The sequence below is a fragment of the Diabrotica virgifera genome, chromosome 1 (assembly GCF_917563875.1).
Source record: "Diabrotica virgifera virgifera chromosome 1, PGI_DIABVI_V3a".
Lineage (NCBI taxonomy): Eukaryota > Metazoa > Arthropoda > Insecta > Coleoptera > Chrysomelidae > Diabrotica > Diabrotica virgifera.
In genome coordinates, this window is record NC_065443.1 from 91,487,094 (window position 1) to 91,513,761 (window position 26,668).

The 26,668-nt window shown below is 33.9% G+C and overlaps 1 protein-coding gene across 1 annotated transcript in view; it reads left to right on the forward strand.

The window, feature by feature from the left end:
* Window positions 1–26,668, forward strand: part of LOC114333103 (synaptotagmin-6) — a 149,914-nt gene that overhangs the window by 76,857 nt on the left and 46,389 nt on the right. The window contains exon 2 of the mRNA XM_050642372.1: window positions 22,380–22,607. Within this exon, the coding sequence (XP_050498329.1) occupies window positions 22,380–22,607 (228 nt within the window). The remainder of the gene's footprint in view (window positions 1–22,379; window positions 22,608–26,668) is intronic.

Genomic DNA, 26,668 nt, shown 5'->3' on the forward strand with positions numbered 1-26,668 from the left:
TGGGGTCGCTAAACACGAATATGCCGTCATAATTTAACTTCGGAATACCTGGTGCCCAAGGTCACTACTAGGGCACGTCATCTTCTGAGGTTTCAAGGGTTTTCGGCATTTAATTGATGCAAATGGATTACTGGAGGGTTTTTGAGGACGATAAACACGAATATGCCATTACAACCGACCTCCTGTACACATGGTGCCCCAGGTCACTACAAGGGACATCATCATCTGAAGTTTTAAGGAATTTCGGCATTGAATTTGCGTACTCGCGTTCATTAATCCCAAAAACCTATGAGTAATCCATTTGCATCAATTTAGTACCGAAGACTCTCGAAGCTCCAAAAGATGACGCCCCTAACAATAGCTTTGGGCACCAGGTACTCCGGGATTCGGTTCTGATGGCATATTCGTATTTAGCGACCTCAAGAACCCCTCAGTAATCCATTTGCATCAATTTAATGCCGAACTTTCTCGAAACTACAAAAGATGACGTCTCTTGCAGTGACCCTGGACACCAGGTGCTCCGTGGGTCTGTTTTAACGGCATATTCGCGTTTAAAGACCTCAAGAGAGACTCCCGAGTACTCTATTTGCATCCATTTATCCATTTTATGCCGAAAACCCTCGAAACTCCAGAAGATGACGTGCCCTAGTAGCGATCCTGGTCACCAGATACTCCAGAGTTCAATTATGATTTCATATTTATGTTTAGCAACTCCACAACAATTTAATACTGAAAGCCTTGAAAACTCCAGAAGATTACGTACTTTGTAGTGACCTTGGGCGCCAGGTGATCGAGAGGTCTGTTCTGATGACATATTCATGTTTACCGACTCAAAAACCCCCGAATCCATTTTTATCAATTTAATGCTGAAAGCTCTCAAACTCCAGAAGAGGACGCCCCTTGCAGTGGGCTTGGGCTACAGGTGCACAGGGAGTCGGTGTTGATGGCATATTCGTATTTAGCGAACTCAAAAACCTGTAAGTAGTCCGTTTGTATCAATTTGATACCGAAAACCCTCGAAACTCCAGAAGATGACGTCCCTTACAGTGGCATTGGACACCAGGGGATCCTAAGGTCTGTCCTGATGGCATCTTCGTGTTTAACCACCTCAAAAACCCCCCGAGTAGTGCAGATACATCAATTTAGTGCCGAAATCCCCCGAAACTCCAGAAGATGACCTGCCTTAGTAGCGACCCTCGGCACCAGGTACTCCGGAGGTCAAGTCTGATATCATATTCGTATTTAGCGACCCCTAAAACCTCGATTTAATGCCGAAAACCACCGAAACTCCAGAAGGTGACGTCTCTTGCCGTGACCTTAGGCACCAGGTGATCCGGGGATCAGTTCTGATGGCGTAATCGTATTCAGTGACCCCAAAAACATGCCAAATAATAAATTTTTTGTTCCTTGGTGTATTGATTTTGACTTTATTTTTATATTTATGCAATTTTGGATGCATTTTATGCATTTTACAGTGCAATTATGCATTTTCACCCATTTTTGGATAGTAGACGTTTTTCCTGACGTCATCCTGAACATAATGCAAAAAACTGTAATTCTCTAGGTGCAGTATTTAAAAATTTATTTATTCTGGTGTTTTTAGTGCTAAATGCCCTGGTCTAGTTATTCGTCGTTGAAGTTCACAGGTCTGATTATCCTTTCTTATTCTGATTTCATGACCGACATAAATGTACCTATGTACTTTTCTGTAAATTCGACCATTTGATTTTGGATGGTTAGGTGTTCGCTGGGAACTAAATTTATCATAAATTTGGTCTTACTGAGATTCGTTTTTAGAGCTATTTTTGAACATACGTTTTCTAATTCTTGTAATATTTGTTGTACTTTACCCAGATTTTCGGTTATAAATACTATATCGTCGGCAAAATACAGATAATTGAGCATTTCTCATCTAATTTTATTCCTCTATTTTCTCACTTTAGCATTTTAAAGGCTTATTCGAAAACCATTATAAATAATTTAGGTAAGATAATGTCGCCCTGTCTCAGACCTCGCTTGATATATTATGTATTTACTTGGTGGTATCATATAGTCTTACATGTATTGTGGCATTCTGGTCCAATGTTTGTACTACCTTTGTAAAGCGGTAGTATACTCCATTTTTGTTCAGAGCAGTTATTTTATTTATTTATTTATCGTATGGCATAGATAAAATAATAACACATAATTAAAAAAAAAGTATATAAAACGTTACATGAAGTATCACAAACGAACATCTAATGTATTAATGTAATGTAAAACATTTTCGGTCGCATTCCGGAACTCATCGAAAACTCCAGGGTATCGCCTTCGGGGGCATTCCTCAATAATGTGACGGACGGTCTGCCGTTGCGCACCACAGTCACACTCGGGAGTAAGTGCCTTTCCCCATCTATGCAAGCTGTCAGCACATCTACCGGCACCTGTTCTTATTCTGTTCAGCGCCGTCCATGTATTGCGGGGCAGTTCAAAGCCTGGCGGAGCCTTTCGATCGCTGCCCGTGGTAAATCTATTAAGCAGTGTGACATCGTCGAATAGGTCGAATATATATTTTTCCACCTACCTCTACCGAAAGTATACTTTTCCGGACCTCATTGTAGGGAGCAAAGTTGTACTTTTCCTCCCTAGGGAGGAAAAGTAAAAGTGACGTCATGGTATTTCATTCATGAAATATAACTTATTGACGCCCTGTACAATATCTATTTTCTATTACGTAAGTATCTATACATTTTAACGTTTATTTAGAAACACTCTCTATTTTGCAGAATGGTAAAAAACAGTAAATTGTTATTCTGATTTAACAATGTTTACATTAATAATTTGACTTATATTTGACAGTTGACAGTTATATTGTACCTACTTGTTAGTTTTAGTTCTAATAAATTTTGTTGGTTAGTTACATAAATAAATTAAGTAAAAATGAAAAAATGACTTGTTATTTGAGGAAGGTGGAAAAACCATATGTATAACATGGGAGTAAAGTGCCTTTTCCTCCCTTGAATGATTACTGCCCTCCGCTACGCGTCGGGCAGTAAACTTCATTCTCGGGAGGAAAAGTAGCACTTTCCTCCCTTGTTATACAAATAGCTATTTTCTCACTGATTATGTAGTCTCTCGTTTCTGTTCTTGCCATCTGGGTATGTCCACGTCCATCTTCTGTGGTCTTTTTGTGGTCTTTTAGAGAAAAAATTATTCATCTGGTATAGATTTTGTTGTAATAGAAATTCTTGTAGTGTTTGTCCACGCTCGTTTCTGCATTTGGATCCAAATTTGCCTAGTCCTGTTTCCTGTTCATCCTGATTTAGGCCGATATTTGCGTTAAAGTCGCCGCATATAATCGAGCAGTGTGTTGGTGTTTTTTTCAGTGCTAGAAGTCTTCAATACCTATGCTCATTCAGATTAAAAAACGTCCCGTCATCCCATTGAAAAACCTCAAGTTGACGATATTATGTAGGAATTAAAAAACATAATTATATTTTTAAGTTTTGTTGTATTATTTTCCTCTCGTCTTCTACTTCTCGTTGTCCTTATGATCTATAAGAGCGTCGGACTTTGGTATCACCTATCCATCTTTTACCCATTTCTTCCACGCTTTCCCGTCTCCTGCCATTTCTTTCATCTATTGCACTGTTTTCCCTCTCTTTGACCCGATTTCCTCGATTTGTTCCATCCACCCCTTTCTAGGTCTGCCCCTTCTTCTTTTTCCCTGTCTTTTGGCATCTGTCACCTCCTTTACTAGTTATGTTCTCGTTCGTTCTAGTTATATGTCCAAACAAATTCAGTGTTCTTTTTCAATTTTTTTCTCTATTGGTTCCTGACCTAGCACTTTTCTGATGTTTTCGTTCCTTTCTCTGCCCATCTTCGTCTTTCCAGCTATTTTTCTCAGCTGCTTCATTTCTGCTATACATGTATTTTTGTTTCCTGGCTGATTTCCCTTTTTCCTATTATCGTATTATTAATCGCATAATATATTTTCTTATATTTCTTTGTCCTATTTGCAATTTCTAGGTCTAGCTTTCCGTCATTCGATATTATCGTGGCCATGTACCAGTGACGGTTTAAGGCATCATGGGGCCATAGGCGGCCATAAGAAATAGGCCCCTTTATATCGACCATTTACTTAAAACAAATTTACAGATATTTATGTTGTTTTGGGAAGTAGTTACTCCAAAAATAAATTACGACAATGTAAAAAGATCATGTTTCTTTTTTTTTAATTTCGCAACAACTTCTCATTAATATTCCATAGAATAAGCCAAAGAAAAAAAGGGATATTGTGTCGATATGTGATTTTGCCCTGGGTATGAGTGCCACCCCTTCGGGGGTGAAAAAACATACATTCAAAATAATGGATAACGGATTAATTCTAAGTAAATTTTGTTCTATCGAGTTTTTTCACTAAAGCAATACTTTTTGAGTTATTTGCGAGTGAATATGTTCATTTTTCAACAAAAAAAAACCTTGGTTTTTCGCAAATAACTCCAAAATTAAGTATTTTATCGAAAAATTATTCTTAGAAAAAATCTAGCGTAGGTATACAGAATTTAAAAAAAAATGGTGTCTGTATGAATAGAAGTATGTAGACCCAGTATAAGCAGAACTGCAGCTAATGAAAAGTAGACTCTTATTCGACAAATTCCAAATCAAATATTTCAACGTAAATTACCAAAAAATGAAGCACTTTTCGGTGAAAAATTATCACAACTTTTTTAAAGTGTTGAAAAAGTTTTATTTTTTTTTTAAGTTTCAAGTTCCTATCAAAATTAAGCAAGTAAAGCTTAAAATAATGTTGATTCCTTTTTTTTTGGCACAAAAATCTTGAAAATTTATGAAAATCTTGAAAATACTTATAAGTATATTATTTATATGATCTGTAAGTTTCACCGGTTCGCAGTGCTTATATTCCAAAACATTGGGATTTAAAGTAAAACAAATTTTTTTAAATTTTGAGAAAAAATTTCTTTTTTTTCAAAATAACTTAAAAATTATTAGTGGTACCAAAAATCTTCAAGAGTAAAAAATATTGGTTTTGATTTTTTTAATATTTCAGATTTTTGCTTTTTTTGGAAGATAAAAATTGGTTAAGATATGACTGCTCAAAATTTGCATACCCTGGGTAGACAATTTTTCATTTATTAAAAATTAATAAATGAAAATAGTTTTTATCCTGGTGGTTACATGTGGGTACCTATCGGTACTCACCGGAGGGACCGCAGACGTTCTTATACAATTATCGTCTCTTTGAAAAAACAATGACGACTTTGCTAAATAGCAAGACATTTACTCAACACACACACACACACACACACACACACACACACACACACACACACACACCACACACACACACACACACACACACACACACACACACACACACACACACACACACACACACACACACACACACACACACACACACACACACACACACACACACACACACACACACACACACACACACACACACACATACTACCCACTACACTAGGTACCTGATTGGAAAAATCCACTGTACCATGCCAATGGGCATTAATTGTCGAGGCATTAAGCTAAATAAAAAACATTGCATACACTCGTGATTAGTGACTTGTTCAAGCCCTTTCTACTACAGTCCTTTTATAAATAAGCACTTTATACCGACAAAACTTACAGAGTATATAAACAAAACATAAGTAAAGTAGACTGTGAAGCGTTAAGGCTTAATTTCATTTGGGATGCTAATTAGGGGGTTATTTTTACCAGTTTTTTTACCCAAAAAATAGTATCAACTTTATTCTGAGCGTATCTTGCTTACTTTTTATGATATATTTTTTTTAAACCAAGAATAATGCTTTTTTGAAACATTTAAACAAGTTACGAAAGGAGTTTTCCATGAAAAGTGCTTCATTTCTGAAGTTATACTTCTTTACCGGCGATATGAGGGTGAATTTTTATATGTTAAAACCTATGATCCCGGCGCATGCGCATTATAACTTTGTTCTGATTGGATGTTCAAATGACATGTCAAAAATTATTCATGGCGGCTGTGGCACAGCTGTACGTAGTTTGATTATTTATGGTTGTTGCGTTTTGAAATTTGTGGGAAAAGAAACAAAGTTAGTTAATAGTTATACTGCATTTTTAAATAGTTTTCATATACCTATATTTTTGGACTTTTGGACTATTTTGGACAAGGAAAACTCTTTCTAATTTGGTAAGTAGTTTTTATTATAATCATCTTGTAATTATACATTTGGATTAGGTTGGAATACATACATTTATTTTCTCCAGAATGGGGATTTTAGAGAGAAATCCCAAATTAGGTCCGATTTTTATTTTTAAATTATGATTTTTTGGCGTAGATTTATTTATCTAGTGGGTATGTAATGCTTTGATTTACATACTTAATTTGATTACCAACAAAAGTTCTACCAATCTTCATCTAATATACTGTTTTCTTACTGTTTTGTTATATTTTAATATTTTCTTCCACAAAATTTAAACTACATAATTTAATTATATTCAAAACAACTGTCAAACAGTAAAACGTTCAGTTACCCTATTTTTCCACATGACAAATAATGTGGAATTGGACGAGAATCAAAGCGCCTCGAAATTCACGGGTTCGATTCCCGATGCAAGTTTTTATTTTTTTATTTTTTTATGCATTTTATGATTGTAAGTATATTTGTTATATATATTTTTTTCAGAAAATGCGTATTTAAAATGTTTGCCAACAATTATTATAGTTCAGAAATAATTTTTTCTTTGTGGCATTTTTCAATGTGTTTGTGTGCGTTTTATTCTTTTTTTTTTTAATTTTTGGTATTGTCTTAAAAATCACATAATATGTAGTAGAAGTATAACTTCTTACGTGCGTACAAAGTACAAACACATTCTTTTTTTTATTATTTCACGTTGAAATATTCGACTTGGAATTTGACGAATAAGAAACTACTTTTCATTAGTTACAACTCTGCTTCTACTGGGTCTACAGACTGCACACATACACCATTTTTCAATTTTTTAAGAGCTATATTTCTGCTAAGAATATTTTTTCGATAAAATACTTACTTTTTGAGTTATTTGCGAAAAACCGTCTAAAAACATGTTATTTTTGTTGAAAAATGAAGATATTCACTTGCAAATAAGTCGAAATATATTGACTTGATGAAAAAACTCTATTGAACAAAAGTTGCCTAGAATTAGCCAGTTTATCCACTTCCGGAAGTATTTTGACGGTATATTTTTTCACCCGCGAGAAGGGGTGGACTCAACCGTAGAGCAAAAACACACATTGGCACAATATCACTTTTTTATTTGACATGTTAGCTATGCTTATACCAAATTTCATGTCAATCCAAGCTCTTGTTTCAAATCCAAAGTTTCTTTAAAATCCGGAGTTTTTGCCATATTTTACTGTGAGTGAATGGACTATAAGGCCCATCGGTGGGTAGAAATTGAAAAAAACGTACCATACCAAAATAAGTACCAGCTTTTATCAAAATTTGCTTGCAAAATTGATTACCAAATTAAGGGAATGATTAGAACCTGGAATATAAAAATGCCTTTGAAGATAACTGCTTAATTTGTCTTGAAGTCGGTTGTATTTTTCTGATATTTGACAAAAGACAAAGCAAAGAACTGAGTTTGATTGGAAATCATAAATTAACCATTTTCTGTTTTTTTTTTGTCTCAGTTAGCCCTATTTGATTTTTTTAACATTTAATTTTTTTTTTAATAGCTGCTTATATAATTAAATATTAATTAATGCATTTGTGTGGGATGCGGGCCCCATCAAGTGCCCGGGCCCTAGGCGGCCGCCTAGTCCGCCTAATGGTTAATCCGGCACTGCCATGTACTCGTGGCCGTCACCCTCTCCAATTCTTGTTCCTTTACAGAACACTCGTGTTTCGCCTCCAATCTTCTGCTCCTGCTGACCTATTTTCATCGTCTTGTATTTGCTGATGTGTATTTCTAATTTCGTTTTCTCTATTTCCTCAGTCCATACATCAATTAGTCGTTGCATCTTTCTCGGGTTGTCTGCTATGAGAACCACGTCGTCCGCATATAGTAATCCTTATATCATAACTGGTGATAGGTGCGTGTAGCCTATTATTGTTTTTAAGTGGTTTGTTCTTCTTTTTACATTTTTAAATAATTTTTGTATTATTAAAATTGATAATATTTTTGATTTGATTAGTGTTTTATTTCAAATATATACAGGGTGTTCCGAAAAGATTGGTCATAAATTATACCACAGATTCTGCGGTCAAAAATAGGTTGATTGAACCTCACTTATCTATATACAATAGTGTACACAAAAAAAGTTACAGCCCTTTGAAGTTACAAAATGAAAATCAATTTTTTTTCATATATCGAAAACTCTCAGAGATTTTTTATTGAAAATGGACATGTGGCATTTTTATGGCAGCAACATCTTAGAAAAAAATTAAAGTGAAATTGTGCACCCCATAAAAATTTTATTAGGGTTTTGTTCCCTTAAACCCCCCCAAACTTTTGTGTACGTTCCAATTAAATTCTTATTGTGGCACCATTAGTTAAACACAATGTTTTTAAAACTTTTTTGTCTATTAATACTTTTTCGATAAGCCAGTATTTATCGAAATATTTTGAATATTTATAGAATCCACCACATATTTGTATATGGTTAAGTACGATTATAGAGACCTGTTAATAATTTGAAAATTTATTTATAATTTACATTTTTAGGTATATTTTGAAAAAGAAGCTACATCTCGATAAAAGCTGACTTATGAAAAAGAGTAAGAGGCAAAAGTTTTAAAAACACTCTGTTTAACTAATGGTACCACAATAATAGTTTAATTGGAACGTACACAAACATTTGGGGGGTTTAAATGAACAAAACCCCCATAAAATATTTACTTAAATGTATTAAAAAAGAAGCCGCATCTCGATAAAAACTGGCTTATCGAAAAAATTCTAAGAGGCAAAAAAGTTTTAAAAACGTTGTTTTTAACTAATGGTACCACAATAATGAATTAATTGGAACGTACACAAGTTTGGGGGGGTTTAAGGGAACAAAATCCACATAAATTTTTGGACGTCTTGGATATTAGTGCACCCTATGTAACGCGCAGCTGAATCTTATGTTTGTGCGTCACAGTGTTGCCATGCCATTTCTTTCATAATTTCAATCAATGTTAAATGTACCTACAAGAATAATAGAATAAGAACGTTTACTTCTCCATCATTATACTAGGTAGAATGACAAATGAGGTGTCAAATGAAAGCTTATAATCCAAGGATAATACTAAAGATGAGAAATTAGACCTAGATTGTGTGTCCCTCAAAAATAAGCGTTATATTGGGGATTTCTAATGTCGACATTAAAGTTGCTGTATTTTTTTTTCTATAAAACATTTTGATCTCAAACTTACCAGAAAACTTCTTTGTACTCTCTAATTTCAAATAAACGTGATTAAGAAGCTAAATTTTAAACTTCGTTACACAACTTTTGCGATTAAACTTTGCAATGCACAAATCCGCACCTTTTTCTTTGAAAAATTCATAACCTTTATCATGATAAGAATTAAAACTTGAAGCAGGTACCTTTGTCTTCAGAAATGTTAGAGCTATATACTGTAAAAATTTCAGAAAAAAATATTAAAATGGAACTGAGTTGTAGCGAAGTAAACGCAAAAAAAGTGATTTTCATTTTTTTTTATTTTTAGGATAAAATTGCGATTTTGACAATGTTCCCCCACATAAAATTCAAAATAAACCTCATTTTCGTTTTCAACACCCTCGAAAATATAAAGTATGAATAAAATTAGCCATTCACCCCTCCGTGGACAGTATCTAGAAAACTAAGTGCTTTTTTGAGGGTGTCCCGCTCGTGTATAATATCACAAAGAATTGTAACGTGATAGTATGAAAAAATAGAGGATACGGCAACGGTGTTACAAGTGATGGTCGGATCCAATGCCAAAATCTACACAGACATATTAGGGTGCACTAATAGCCAATATGTCCAAATTTTTTATGGAGTGGACAAATTTGACTATAATTTTGTTTTTAAGATGTTCCTGCCGTAGGAATGATACATGTCCATTTTCAATAAAAAATCTCTAATAGTTTTCGATATATTGAAAAAAATCGATTTTCATTTTGTAACTTCAAAGAGCTGTAACTTTTTTTATGAGCAGATTTATACTAAGGTAAGTTAGGTTCAATCGAACTATTTTTGACCCCAGAACGTGAGGTATAATTTATGACCAATCTTTTCGGGACACCCTGTATAATTTTAGCACTGAAAGCTACGGTTAAGAACTGCGGTAACCTTTTAATCACACTAAATATGAATTTACCTTTCAGAGGTACGCATTCGGGTAGGACTCGCGTGTTCTGTCAATAATTTGAGAATGAAAGAGCAGGGATGGGAACTGTTGCTCCTGACGTTTAATTTTCAAATGTAGGTCAACAAAAATTAAGGCCATTCTCTACGTAACATCGAATTATCTGAGTGAAATTTAAATTGTGCTGTTCGACTAGAGATCATTGTATTTAAATATTAATAAGAATTTTAGAAACCATACCAAAGTAGACGTTGTGATACCTTTAATGATTTATTTTTTTATAATAAATACAACAGAAATTTTATTTGTTTAAAAACATAATCCCAAAAATTGACGTATGGCCACTGGCGAAGCGTCCATTTAACCATTGTTACCATTGGTAACAGTTAAAATTTGTAAATAAATATTTTATGACTACTATGAAATAATTCCATTTATATTTTTTAAAAATAGAAATATTTGTTAATAGTATCTACCTAATTCAGTAAAATAGCCAACTAGACGCACGAAAATATCAGCGAGTTTATGTAAAATCGGTTGCACGTTATTATAATACGCCCTTACCACAGTATAAAGAGGTTCCATATTTATTATACTGTGCCCTTACCGTGCGCCGCGCCGTTTACCACTTCTGTGAGTGGCAACGATAGTAGGATCTTTGACTGGATCGTCTCTGAAAATTTTGCGGGGACGATGGCTCTGAAACCGCGTATTGGTGTTACCAATTTTTAATTTGGTGACGCTAGGTAGGGCCGGTGTCTATCGGGACAGAAAATACCGACCGTAAGAATATCAGACTTAATAAATGCAATTTTAATTATTATTATAATTATAGGTAATAATTATATTTCCATTTATGAAGTCTGTTATTCTTAGGGCCGGTATTTTCTCGATTAAACTCCGGTTAGTTAACCGTACCGGCCCTTTGGATTTGATTACTGCATAATATGCATTATTAATTATTAGTTTATAACTTGTAACTGTACTTGCTTATTATACAGATAATATATCTATACCTTTTTATCCTATATAAATCATATTAATCGATTTTAATTACTTGTCGAAATATATTAATTAAAAACAACATTATTATAATATAACATATAATAATATTGATTATACAGTACATTGTAGTGTATAAGCAATAAAATAAAAATTATTTAATATTTTAGGCTAAAAATGACAAATGAATGTACTGATTAGTATACTAATTATACAATTTGGATTTTTTAATAAAGTATAAAGATGATATAATACATATTTTACCTAAAAACAACAAATATGTTTTTAGTTTGTAGATACTTTATATAATTTCTTAAATTTTTAATTTTTTAATTTTATTTCATCTATTTTTATAATAGACCTGGATCGCGCGTACCAAAAAAAAGTTGATTAATAGCAAGCTGAAAATTCACGGTGTCTAGTCGAACAAACTTTGATGTATGGGAACACTGTATATATAAAAATATTTATAAAATACATTATATATATATATATATATATATATATATATATATATATATATAAATAATATATAATATATCTGGTATATATTTAATATCTGGTTTTGGTAACACTTTAGAAAAAGTCACGCGTCGCCACTGCGTATGGCTGTCTGTTGGAGTATGGCTGTATTGTTGTACGCGAAAAAGGCTGTTTTTAGAAAGAGCTTAAGGACAGTTTTCTCATTTGTTAATATGTAATGAAAATATTAACTCCAAAACTAATTAATATAACATATATGTATAACACATTTATTTTTTTTTAATCGTCAGAAAACTAATAAGTATTTTTGGACAATTTAAACGCAGAATGAAAGATTACGTTATTACCAAGGGCCGAAAGTCTCTAAAAACTTCTGTTTTGCTATTTTACTGGCTTTCTATTTTAATAAATTACAGGGGTGAAAAAAAGAAAGATAAAAGTTAGTGTGATTTTTAATTTCAAATATGTTATTCAAAAGAAACTTTTTGTTTATTCTAAGAGACTATGTAATCTTTCATTCTACATTTAGATGTTTCAAAAATGCTTACCAGTTTGTTCAGGATTCGAAAAAAAACTGAATGCATTTAAAAATGCATTAAGAAGAGAATCTGGCACCAATGAACATGTGGTTTCGATTAACTTTTACGAATTATACAATTTATCGTGTATTATGTGTATTATGTATTCGTTCTGTGCGACAGTAAAATGGGTAATAAGCAATTTGGATTTAGACATGTTTTTCTTTTTTTATTACATAATTTTTGCTAATAATTTTTATATTAATTTCGGTATTTCATTAAATCATTGTTTATATATTACGTATATATTCTTTCTCCCTTTACTTCTTTCAGTTTTCATTTGTTTTCCTTATTTTTTCCCATTTGTTTGTCAATCTGACCAAGCTTGTTTCATCATTCTTTATATAAATATTGAATTCATAAAATTTTCTATTGTTTTTTTTAATACTCTCCTATTTCTTTTATCTATTGTCATTCACTCTACTATCACATTTTCTTGCTCCAAATTTTCAACTCGCCCTTTTATATTTTCTTATTTTTTTTTATTTTTCTTTCAAAGTTCACTATCTTTTTCATCATGAAAAAACGAAGGAAAAATACCAGATGATTGGTAACGTAAGTAAAATATGTTGCCGGATTAAGGGTTAAAATTTTAAGAATATCTCAAATTATTATGGAGTTTACCCATACATCATGTAACCAAGATTTGTGTTTTTATGCGTACTACCTGTTTATTATTTGCAAAAGAGGAAATGTTCATTTAAGCAAAAACGTCACGTTCGCGAGATGGTATTTATCTATATTAATATGAATTAGCCGTCACTCCATAATGGCCGCTTTCAACATTTCAACGGTTTGACGCCATTCAGAATAAAACAGAATATTTTATGAGAACATTTCCGGATTTCAAACCAGAGCATTGGCTCCGGGCTGCCCTTAATTTCGTAATTGGGAGGGATCATCTGAACGAGTCCTAGACACTAGTTTAATTACATTCGGATGAGCAAGTGCGTTATATCGGAATGTTCCCTCTGAGATATTTAATTTTATTTTGAACCTTTTTTGCATAAATATGAAATATTTTACATATTTCTGTAATGCGGCATTTATGTATGTCGAATAACTTTAGAGTAATCAGCCAATAGTTACAATAATCTAAAAGAATAGTACAGGATCAAATCAATTATATCTTAGATATCTCACAAGCGTTTGACAAAGTTTGGTACAGAGGTCTGCTTTACAAAGTAAAATTAGCACTATCTAGTAACTATTTTCCCTTAATCAAATCCTACTTATCAAATGGATATTTCTCTGTAAAATTCAAAAACCAACAATCCAGCCTCTGTCCTATTAACTCCGGAGCTCCGCAAGTAGTGTTCTCGGGCCGCTGCTTTTCTCACTCTACACAGCCGATATACCAGAGTCTCATAATACTACGATCGCTTCCTTTGCTGATGACGTAGCAATACTAGCTGTAAATGAAGATCCCATACAAGCCCCACAAGACCTGCAACACCATCTGGACATACTCAGTGAATGGTACACAAAATGGCGAACAAAAGTAAACAAAACAAAATCGTCTCAAATACCGTTTACCAACCGCCACAACACATGCCCACCTGTAAGAATGGAAAATGTACGAATACCAACAGTAACAGATGCTAAATACCTTGGCCTCCATCTTGACCAACGTCTTATTTGGAAGAAACATATCCAGACCAAAAGAAGACAGCTAGACTTGAAATTCCGGCAAATGTATTGGCTCCTTGGGCGCAGATCAAAACTCAATATCCAAATCAAAATTCTTCTATACTAAGCAATACTCAAACCTATTTGGTAGTACGGACTACACCTCCGTATTTCTCTATCCAAAGATTTCAGTATAAAGTTTTAAGATCAATAGTGGATGCACCATGGTACGTAAGTAATCAAACACTTCACGAAAACTTAAATATACCTTTCATCAGAGAAGAAATCCATCGAGTCACGGAGTCACAAAATGAGCGTACCATTCACCATGAAAATGAGTTAGTAAGGGAATTATTCCATAATGGCCCTGCCACTAGGAGACTAGATAGAAACTGGCCTCAGGACCTATTTTAAAACTTAAATATAAATGCAATAAGATGAGACATCATTGGAAGTCTCTTCTTCATACCCAAAAACATGGAACAGATTTACTTAATACTCTTTTAATGATGTGGATTGTAAATATACATAATTACATAAAAAAAAGAATGTGCGTGTGTGTACTTTGTACGCACGTAAGAACCTATACTCCTATTATAAAATATAATCTAACTTCATATTATGATTTCAACGAAATCAATATACTTATCTACTTTAAACAGTTTTTTTGTATTGTATTTAAATATTAAACTAATTTTAAAAAGAATAAAAAGAATACCAAAAAAAAAGGATATGAGTTTGTCTGGATTTGAACTATCTCGATCCCTAGGCGAATGCTCTACCGATCAGCTATAACCGCTTTTGTATTAAGTCGACCACTTCTCGGACAATAATTACAATCACGGTGACAAAAACATTAATTGAAAATAAACATTTTCAATAATACTTATTAGGAGGAAGACAAATCCACAGACATAAAAATTATAATAAATATATTTATGTAGATAAGGACACACCCTTAAACTTGATAAAAATAATAAACTTAAAGATAAAACCCATAATTAAATTAAAATTCATGGTGACGTTTCAATTATTACTTTAATCATCGTCAGAATAATAAGCTTCTTGAGCGGATGCTTTGAAATAATTTTAAAGGAACAAACATAATTAATGAAAACGTAAAAAATGACATTGACAATCATTGGGTTAAGTTAATAATTTCAAACACGCCATGTCTTGTTGCGTGTTTAAGGGTGGCTTCAAAAGAAGTAAATAAGACTTCAAAAAATAAGACTTCATATTCCAACATATGACTGATTCTGACCACCCTATTAGTCGTAAGGACTTCTCAATCATTGGTCATGCAAGTTCTCCAACAGAACTCAGCATCAAGGAGGCATTATCCATATTTCTTTTGAAGCCGCCCTTAAACACGCAACAAGACATGGCGTGTTTGAAATTATTAACTTAACCCAATGATTGTCAATGTCATTTTTTACGTTTTCATTAATTATGTTTGTTCCTTTAAAATTATTTCAAAGCATCCGCTCAAGAAGCTTATTATTCTGACGATGATTAAAGTAATAATTGAAACGTCAGCATGAATTTTAATTTAGTTATGGGATTTATCTTTAAGTTTATTATTTTTATAAATATATTTACTAAAAACACTAATAATATATATTCTTTTCATGCACACTTTATTTGCGCTACATAACTTAAAAGTTGTAGCGACTAATACCATACTGTCGGTGTGCGCATGCGCCAGGGAATGTAAAAATTCACCCTTGTGCCTAAAGAAGTATACATTCAAAAATAAATAAATCGTCGATTTCGAAACAACATTAAAGATATAAAAACTTACCCGCTGATATAAATTCAAATCGTAATTTACTCTGCTCTAAAATACAAATTAAATTAAAGACATTAACAAAGACCACTAAGTTCTAGACCCCCTCAGAAACCCTCAAACATCTTCTGAACACATAACACATATCAAGGCAGATAAATTAATAGAGAAATGGTACATTCGCTATTCACAGAATAGTGAACAAACGAACTAACGAAACACGTTATTTATTCCCCGTTTAGGTCTGAGCCTCTTTAGGGTACTGGATATTTTTTTTCAGGAGTAAAGGACGATATAAGTAAACTAGTTTGTGAATGTTAGAATAATGTAAGTGGAGGAGCAAAATTGCTAGTGAAACAGGGGCTTTAGAAGGTGATGTTGGTTTAGCGCAGAAGCTATAGAGATGAAGAACAAAGGTTGCCGTGAACTTACCCATACCAGTCAGGGAGAACCCAAAGCTGCCACTAATGAGAAACGGCTCTTGGATTCAGCATATAGGGATGCAGTTTAAGTTATCTCCGATACATTAAGGGGATTTGTTTCTGGATTTCGTAATACTCATCAGGAAGTTCGTTTCTGGTCAATTGTAGAAGATTGGCTGAGGGAATGGAACTTTGTTTTTGGGAATCCTGCGGTAAGTATGTGACCTTGCCGATTGCAAGGGGTCTTAGAACATTTTTAGCTCATGATTGGTACCGTTAATCGTACGCGAGACGTACTTGTTGCTGAGAGAACGGATTCTCTCGTTAATAGGGGGTATTTTTGCGAGTGGATGTACTAACACCGACAAATAGCACCAGTGCTTCGTGAGGCACTTTCTGAGTATTTTACGCTCACAACCATGAATGGTGTTGTTATGTAAATGGTTAAGTGAGGCATATAGACAAGCTCTGTAGTCGATAATGGACCTTATGCATGTTTTGTAGGTGAGCAGGAGAGTCTGATTTGATGTACCTCCAAACGTTCCAGATAGCGCTCCAAGGAGTTTAGCTCTATTCCTTACCTTGTTTAAGGTGTGTTGGATAGCAATGTTCCAGTTGAGTGTCCTGTTGAAATGTACCCCCAAATTGACCACCGATGAATGGAATTCAAGAGCTTCGCCCTGGAGGGATATCCTAGCCCGTTCGTTGCGGGTGCTATTAGGATGTCTGAAGGCAATCATTTGGGTTTTAGTTGGATTGAGGGCGACTCTCCATTTGTTACATCAGGTTACAATTTAATCTAACTATGTTTAGGCACTATCGAAGGCAGAAGGATGTCTCAGCACACCGTATGCAGCTCCTGGAGTGAGCAAAGCAGTATCGTCGGTGTATAGTAGGATTGACTAATGGGATGGGGGATGTCACTATTGTATGCTGTGTATAATATTGGAACTAATATTAGCCCTTGTGGTACTCCGGCTTGTGAAGTGAATGGTGTGGAGAATTGGTTGGCGACTTTGATGCGTATTGTTCAATTTGAGAGGTAGGAATGAATGAGTTTGATGAAAGTTATAAGAATAGTGAATGTACCATTCTAAATTTTAGTGGAAGTAAGCAAGTGTTTTTTTCACATTTATAACCAAAGACCGGTTGTCGTTAGGAGAAGAGGCAGACGCAGAGAGCGATTTAAGTGCCAGGTGGAAGACGACTTATGAGTATTACGAGTTAGAAATTGAAAAACCAAAGCGAATGATAGGAAGGAATGGGAGCTGATTCTGGAACAGCTCAAGACCCATGGGTTGTAGAGCCAATGATAATGATGATGAAGTGAGTCTTTCAAAACACCTACAATATTGGTATAAAAGATGAGTGGAAACAAGAACCACAGACCTGATGGAAATTCGACGGAAGCATAAAAATAGAAATATTAGTTTCCATGAAATTAAAAAATACTGTAAAAAGAAAAATTAAGTAAGCAAAAGAATCTTGGTTTGAGCACTCATATTAAGAAATATAAAACCTCAAAAAAAACTCGACAGTTTCAACCTCCACAAGAAGCTGTAATATACTTCCAGCTTTATAACATCCTCAGTTACTTAAAAAATGTAGATGGAAAAATTTGTGACCACGAACAGCAGTACAAATAATAGGAGAGATATATCAGTGACCTTTTTGACAATGCTTTTTGAGAAAATTTTACACATACACATATTACCTGTAACCAGTTAGATAGAGATATAGGTAACTCAGTATACTGAAATAAGAAGTCAGAAAAGCAGTACAGCAAGTCAAAAATAATAAAGCACCTGGACCAGATCAAATCCCTGCTGAGGTACTTAAACTTTTGGACGAGAAGAGCACTACATACTTAACCACTTTCTGTAACTTTTGAACGAAGGAAAAATACCAGATGATTGGTTGGTGATTTTAGAGTAGTCAGTTTGATGAGCCGCACACTTTTAGGAATTATACCAAACCGAATATTACTTCTGTGCGAAAGTAGAATGGATAATAAGCAATTTACATTTAGAAATGGTCTAGGACCTCGATCACTATTAAGGCACATTTTGTATGCGCGTTCTCTTACAAAACAGTTGTCACTTCCGAAGGAACTTTTATATTTGTTTCATTGACTTCACAAAGGGATTCGACCGAGTTAAACCCGATACATTTTTCTTTGCCTGCAAGTAGCAAGACTTCATCATCATCATCACCAAAAATGGATTTATTCCATAATTTTGCTCCTCATTGTATACGCGCTTTTAAGCGTATGTATGAGAGTGAGAGAATGAGAGAGAGCACAATCTCTGTTTCTCAAACATACTAAAAATGTTTTCTAGCGCAGACAATTTTGTACTTTTGACATATTACACAACTTACAATTGAGGCCACACTAGACAAATGACAGCAGAAATCGCCATGATCTAAAACTAAATTTACTTGTTTTTTGTAGCCATTCCTCATTTTATTATATTTGGTTGATTTATAATATGCTCTACATTTTCCAACACTTTTATTAGGAATAATAGTGACAAAAAACCTATTTTCTTGTGGTTTCATTGATTGATTATACAGCAAAGCATGGAAACGTAAAGATATCTGTGACATCCCGTATGATACAGTAACAAAATGTGGGTTACGTTTACATTACAAGAATAAAAAACCGCTAAATGCCTTAAAAATGAGTGGCGCATACAATATTCCAGCTACAAAAGATCTGATATGAATATTACGTGGCGCGAAAATGTATTTTCATTTTGATGTAAAATAAAATTCTGGTTTTATTTTAACCATCCGTTAGGCGCGTGGTCTACAATCGTAGACCACTCTCCTTTAAGTGGTCGCCAATTGCATAAAACTGCACATACGGCCCCATCCCGCTTAGTAGCTGTCACTAATACTTCCAACTTACTCTTCAGTTTGCTAAATGCCGCCGATCTGTTTGCATTATTTTTTTACCATTATTCAAAGAGCACTGGTCTACAACCGTAGACCACGCGACTAAGCGCGTTCCAGTTTTTAGTTGTATATATAAAGCTATGGGCCATTCCACGAACATACGCCTGTTTTGGATTACTTCGACAACGAATATTTTACTGTGCAACATAAGAAGTACGAAAGTAAATGGCGCTAATAATTATTCCAATAAACAACAATGTAATTTGCTATTTACTTTCGTTCTTCTTATTTTGCACAGTAAAATATTCGTTGTCGAAGTAATCCAAAACAGGCGTATGTTCGTGGAATTGGGTATAATATGTAGCCTGCTGTGCGCTAATAACATAAATGAAAATGTTTCAAGAAGCGACTTCATTGAAAGCTTAGCATGGGAACTAATCAAACAGCAAATTGAATATGGATCAACTATGCCTTCCCTGCTAAGGGAACTTAGACGACGAGCTCGCGTACTGCTCGGAGTTCAAGAAATCGTACCCCCTTCCCCTAATATTCCAACAAACTACGTGGGACGATGTTGTATTTTTGCATGAATTTGCAATATGTCAACAAGAAGGGCATGCCAAACATGTGACACATTTACATTCAAGGATCATTTTGGGGATATTTGCACTGAATGTTTGACGGACTAAAATTGTGCCACTTTGACCATTTAATTGTTTTGTTCTTTTTTACTTTTTAGTTCTATTCTTTATTATTTATCCCTATTGGTCACTCTATTAGTTCAAAGATAAAAAATATTTGTGTTTTTTACTAAATTGAGCTTATCTTTGTGACCATTTTCATTTAATTGCGAATAAAGACCCAAAAAATCATGACCTCGTTTTTAATTTTACCACTGTCAAAATGAGAAAAGCCAAGGAACAAAATATCTCTAATATCAAAGTGCGAACATAAATAAACATGTTATTAACCACTAATTTGTTAATTTTGTCAAAATCCGGTATTAAACGACAAAAAACTATTGGTCTACAATCGTAGACCACGCGACTAAGCTTGTCAGCCATAACGACGCGCCTAACGCAGGGTTAAAAGATTTTTCCATAATATTTGCTAAATTTGAAGTAAATGTGCCACAAAAGAGTAACTTTGACACAGTTTAAATTTTGAAACTCTTTTGTGGCGCGTTTACTTCAAATTTAGCAAATATTGTGGAAAAAATCTTTTAAAATAAAACTAGAATTTTGTTTTACATCAAAATGAAAATACATTTTCGCGCCACGTAATATTCATATCAGATCTTTTGTAGCTGGAATATTGTATGCGCCACTCATTTTTGAGGCGTTTAGCGGTTTTTATTCTTGTATCAGGAGTTTCTCAAAGTTATTTATAAATTAAATGTATGAAGTTGAATGCAATTTTCCTCTATTATTCGTTAAGCTTTATATATGGTCACCTTTGTTGCATTATCTCCCAAATGATCTAGTGTCCATTGAATGTACACTAGATTTTTTTCTATTCGAAATAGATTGAAAAAAAAATATTGAGATGACCGGACTCACATTTAGCGTCGTAATCACTACAACTACATAAACCATTTCGGAAATAATCGTTAATTGGATTATACTTTTGTACCTTAATAACTTCTAAAAGGCTTAACCGACTTTGATCAGTAAACATGAGTTTGAAACGTATTTATCAGTAATATCTGACGGATCTAAGATCAAGTATGATAACTGAAGCTATTACAGGAATTATTGAGCTTGAGAAACTGTTTTTCCCGTAGGAAATATATTTGATCATTCTTACGAAGCCTATAACTTAAAAATTAGAATTTTCCCGGATATGACGTATACACCGTTAGATTTGTCTAGAGTCCTTCTACAAACGCTCAGTTATTGGCGAAATTCGTAGGTTGAAATTTTGAGTAATTGTCGAAAAACCAAAATTTTTAAAGTATAGTTTTTCAGTTTTTCGGCTATACTGAGCCGTGTGTATGTCTCATCCTGACGACTTAAACACCATTTGAAAGCTTAACTCAACACTATTGATCTAGTGTATTTGCGGTTCTCCTGTCTCTTCTTAATCCGAAGATATATACCCCCAGAAAATATGCCGTTTTGTACCTACCAATTCCTCTAGCTGGCTTATGGGTGGTCAAAAGTCACAAACTACACCGGTTCTGAATCGGCCCAGATCCCCTCTTCAAACATAGAAAAAAAATCAAATCGGTTTAACTTTTAAACATACATACATATCCACAAACATTTTCCCTTTTTTTAAATAAAAATTGAGTCATATTTCTGAGCTCGGTAACTTTTGAATGGTGTTACCAAGTTTCAAAACTAGACATGCGTTGGAAAGGTAATGATCCTATTAGAAGCCGCAAAGGTCGGACTTAAATTTTTTAAGTTTTTGGGAGTTTTGGGGACGAGAACTAAAAACAGACCATAAATAGGAAGGGCCGTAAAATCCACACCCTTGGACCAAAATGGATGGTTGACATATGAATGAATGAGTCTTGTCCTGAACTTTAAGATGGGACTTGGCCCATCTTTCAAATCAGTCAGATTTAGAAAATCGAAAATTTCGTGTATATATAGTGTCGCGTGTAGGGGGGTGTTGGTGGGCGCCACTGGCGAGAACTACCGTTCTCTGGTAATATGGACTAGCAATTTAAAATTTTATATTTTTGACGTTATCAAATATACAATTTCTTAGATGTACATATTTGTGCGTATTTTTAAATAGGACTACCAGAATATTTTACAATCTTCTGTTGAAGATGAAAATGTGCATTATATGGTGGAGGCACACTCTCAGTAACGCCAAAAGAACAATGTGTGAGCAGGCACAGACACTATTAATAATACCATTTTTGGATATAATTTTTGGGATAGAAAAGGTGAGGAATACTGGGCATTTTTAGAATTGGAATTAATTCCAGAATTAGCCAGACTCTTTTATGATGATATAAATCCTCATCTCATGAATAGATCATTTTTAAATTAAACTGTACAAGCGCATCAACAGTCACATCATCACTTAATTAAGTTTAAAATCTATTTTGAATATTTTATTTCGAAAAAAACAGGCAAAAATTGGTAATGTGAGACAAAATCTCACGCGCGACCTTTGACGTAAAAGCCAACCTAGCCACCAATGCCGGGTTAACGCGCGTACTCTATGTATAAAAACTTCTAATAAGAATTGTAATTTTATTAGAACCTGAACAATAAATAAATCTTTGCTTTTTCAGGAATTTAATATAGAAAAGGAGCATTTAAACGTCCAACCACCTCAGAACTCGTCCGCACAAGACCTGACAGCAGAAATATTGAAGACACCTTTAGAAGTATGCTCAGCGCATGTACCTCCTCCAGCACTACAACACCAGTCCAAGTCATATCCTACTGGACAGCCGCTACTATGCAGAACCCCCAGCGTATCCAGTCAAAGTAGCCTTGATAGTACGGCGTCGAAACAGGTAAAGTGTCTACGAATTATTATAATTTTTTTTATATTGATGGGAGGCGAATGCATATTGTAGATTCCCCGTCTGCTTCATTTATGGTTCGTTTGCTTTGCAAATTGTAGATAGCACGGGTTTAAGTTGTCACCAGAAAGTTGGTTCCAACGATAAAAGTTTTATATTTTCGGATTTAAGACTTCTCATTTTAGTCCAAGTAGTTTTTTTTGCTTATTATTTTCTATTTTCTGCTTATCTCAAATACTCGAGAAAAGAACACTGAGATCTCGAGAAGTGCACTTACTTTTAGCCAATTAAAAAAAGCATAAGACACCGTGCATGTTGCGAAGTTGTGGAAAGTATCGGAGAAAACCAGTATCAGCGTTACACTAATCGACGCTATTAAAGAGCTATATAAGAACACAATAGCAAAAGTTAAAATAGGAAAAGAGATGTCTAATGGTTTTCAGGTAACAAAAGGACTGAAGCAAGGTTGTTGTTTATCTCCCATACTGTTCAACATATATATCGATGAGGCACTCAGGCACTGGAAAAAGAGGTGTAAAGGGATGGGGCTATCTATTGGGGATGAAACGTTATATACGTTGCACTATGCAGATGACCAGGTAGTTATTGCCCAAAACAAATAAGACCTGGAGTATATGGCTAGAAAACTAATGGAAGAGTACAAAAAATGGGGCCTCAAAGTAAATGTCTAAAAAACACAATATCTTTGCGTAGAAGCAGAAAATACTATAGATGACCTCGACTAAGAAGATGAAACCATTAAGAAATGTGACCAATGTACATATTTGGGGGTAAAACTGACAAACACAGGAAGAAGTGATGAAGCCATAAAAGACAGAATAACCAAAGGAAAACAAGTTATAGTTGCTTTGAATTTAGTATTATGGCAAAAAAATATAAGACCGGAAACGAAAAAAAGAATATATAATACCATATTAAAACCAGTAATCGTCTATGGCTCAGAAGTGTGGCAGTTATCACAAAAACTTAAAGGTAACCTATTGGCAGTTGAAATGGATTTTTGGAGGAGAGCAGCAGGAAAGTCTAGATTAGAACATGTGAGAAATGAGGACATAAGGAGACAAATGAAAGTACAAAGATCAATTATAGAAGACATCGAAAAACAACAACTAATATGGTACGGACATGTTAGACGTATGGGGGAAGAAAGACTACCCAAAAAGGTATTAGAATGGGTACCACCAGAGAAAAGAAAATGAGGACGACCACCAACAACATGGATCCAAGGAATCCCAAAAGCAATGTCAGCAAGAAATATATCTGAAAAAGAGTGGCAGAATAGGCAGGCTTGGCAAACGGGAAGCCAAAGGAATATTACGCTTGAACGGGATATATACCCTATTCCACGAATATACGACTCTCTTGGATTATCTCGACAACGAATATTTTGCTGTGTAAAATAAGAAGAATGAAAGTAAATTGAAAATTACATTGCTGTTTATTGGAATAATTATTAGAGCCATTTACTTTCGTACTTCCTATGTTGTACACTAAAATATTCGTTGTCGCGATAGTCCAAGAGAGTCGTATAATCGTGGAATGACCCATATATACAGGGTGTCCCGAAAAGAATAGTCATAAATTATACCACAGATTCTGTGGTCAAAAATAGGTTGATTGAACCTCACTTACCTTAGTACAAATGTGTTCATAAAAAAAGTTACAGCCCTTTGAAGTTACAAAATAAAAATCGATTTTTTCCAATATATCGAAAACTAGTAGAGATTTTTTATTGAAAATGGACACGTATCATTCTTATCACAGGAACATCTTAAAACAAAATTTTAGTGAAATTTGTCCACTCCATAAAAATTTTATGGGGGTTTTGTTCCCTTAAACCCCCCCAAACTTTTGTGTACGTTCTAATTAAATTATTATTGTGGCACCACTAGTTAAATACTCTGTTTTTAAAACTTTTTTGCTTCTTAGTACTTTTTCGATAAGCCAGTGTTTATCGAGATATTTTGAATATTTTTCAAATCCACCACATATGTGTATATGGCTAAGTACGATTATAGAGACCTGTTAATAATCTGAAAATATATTTGTAATATACATTTTCAGGTATATTTTAAAAAAGAAGCCACATCTCGATAAAAGGTAACTTATCAAAAAAATGCTAAGAGGCAAAACAGTTTTAAAAACACTGTGTTTAACTAATGGTACCACAATAATAGTTTAATTGGAACGTGCACAAACATTTGGGGGGTTTAAAGGAACAAAACCCCAATACAATTTTTATATAAATATATTAAAAAATTAGCCGCATCTCGATAAAAACTGGCTTATCGAAAAAATACTGAGAGGTAAAAAAGTTTTAAAAACGTTGTGTTTAACTGACAGTACTACAATAATGAATTACTTGGAACGTACACAAAAGTTTGGGGGGGTTTAAGGAAACAAAACCCCCATAAAATTTTTATGGGGTGGACAAATTTAACTATAATTTTGTTTTAAGATGTTCCTGTCATAAGAATAATACGTGTCCATTTTCAATAAAAAATCTCTAATAGTTTTCGATATATTGGAAAAAATCGATTTTTATTTTGTAACTTGAAAGAGCTGTAACTTTTTTTATGAACACATTTGTACTAAGGTAAGTTAGATTCAATCGAACTATTTTTGGCCCCAGAATGTGTGGTATAATTTATGACCAATCTTTTCGGGACACCCTGTATATATAGTTTTTTTATACACTGCATTTTTACAATCTACTCTGTATATAAAGTAATAAGTAAATGGTATGTAAGTCAATTACCATGAGTTAGGTACCGTCCAGTGACGGTTCTCTAAGCATTATTGTGGTAGGTCGTCTGGCCATATTCTCTTCAGTCTTCTTTCAGCAAGTGGTTGGGTGAATAAATTATTTATCAATTCGTTGGTGTGGTCAGTGGTGCGATTTTTATATTTTATTGAATGATTCTTTATTAAGTCCTTGATTAGTGGGATGTCCAGATCATTGTGAAGTATCTGGTTGGATACGTACCACGGAGCTTTATTTATCATGCGAAGTATTTTGGACTGGAATGTTTGGAGTATCTTCATATTTGAAAGTTTACTGCAGCCCCAAGTTCTATTCCGTATGACCAAACTGGTATTAGTAGAGCTTTGTACAAAAGCAGTTTATTTTCAAGAGATAACTGAGACCTCTTGTTAAATAGCCAGTTCATATTTTTTTGTTTAATATCTAATTTTTTACGTTTAGTTTTAATGTGCGTTTTCCATATGAGTTATTCATCCAGACGCAATCCCAAGTATTTGACAACTGGTTTGATGGGAATCGGAGTATTATTTACAGAAACTTAAGGACATGCAGGTTTTCTGGTTGTAAAAGTAATTTGTACTGATTTGCTGGCATTAACATTTATTTTCCATCGCTTGAGCCAGTTTTGTAATTGGTCTAAATGATTTTGTACTTTTTGTGATGCTACATTAGGGTCGACATGCACTGTTAAGATTCCCATATCATCGGCAAAAGTAGCTAAGAAGGTATCATTTCTGGTTGGAACGTCGGCTGTAAATATCAGATACAGAAATGGGCCGAGCATGAGTCCAAGTAATGAAGCTTAAAATAGGACAAAACCTCGCAATTTTTACAGAATGGATCGATTTGCTTGAAAATTTGAGAATAAGTAGTGGATAGTCCAAGGATCGAAATCTATATCATGCCGAAAGGTGCTTTTACCATGGGGTTGGTTGCCACCCCATCTCGGGGGTGGAAATTTTTTATTATATTTTAATCGCAAAAGTTGCTAAAAACGTTCATTTTATGCAAAAAACGTTCTATACATTTTTTTGACAAAACTGATAGTTTTTTAAAACCATTTTGAAAAAAAATTCCTACTTCAAAAATTGAGTGAATCGTAAATGAGTATATCGAAAAACATTGATTTTTTCTATACAAAACCAACACTTTGGATAGCGAATAAATCGAAAACTATTAATTTTATAAAAAAAAATGTACAGTGCATGTTTTGCTTAGAATGAATATTTTTATCAACTTTTACCGTCAAAATATAAAAAAAAAATTC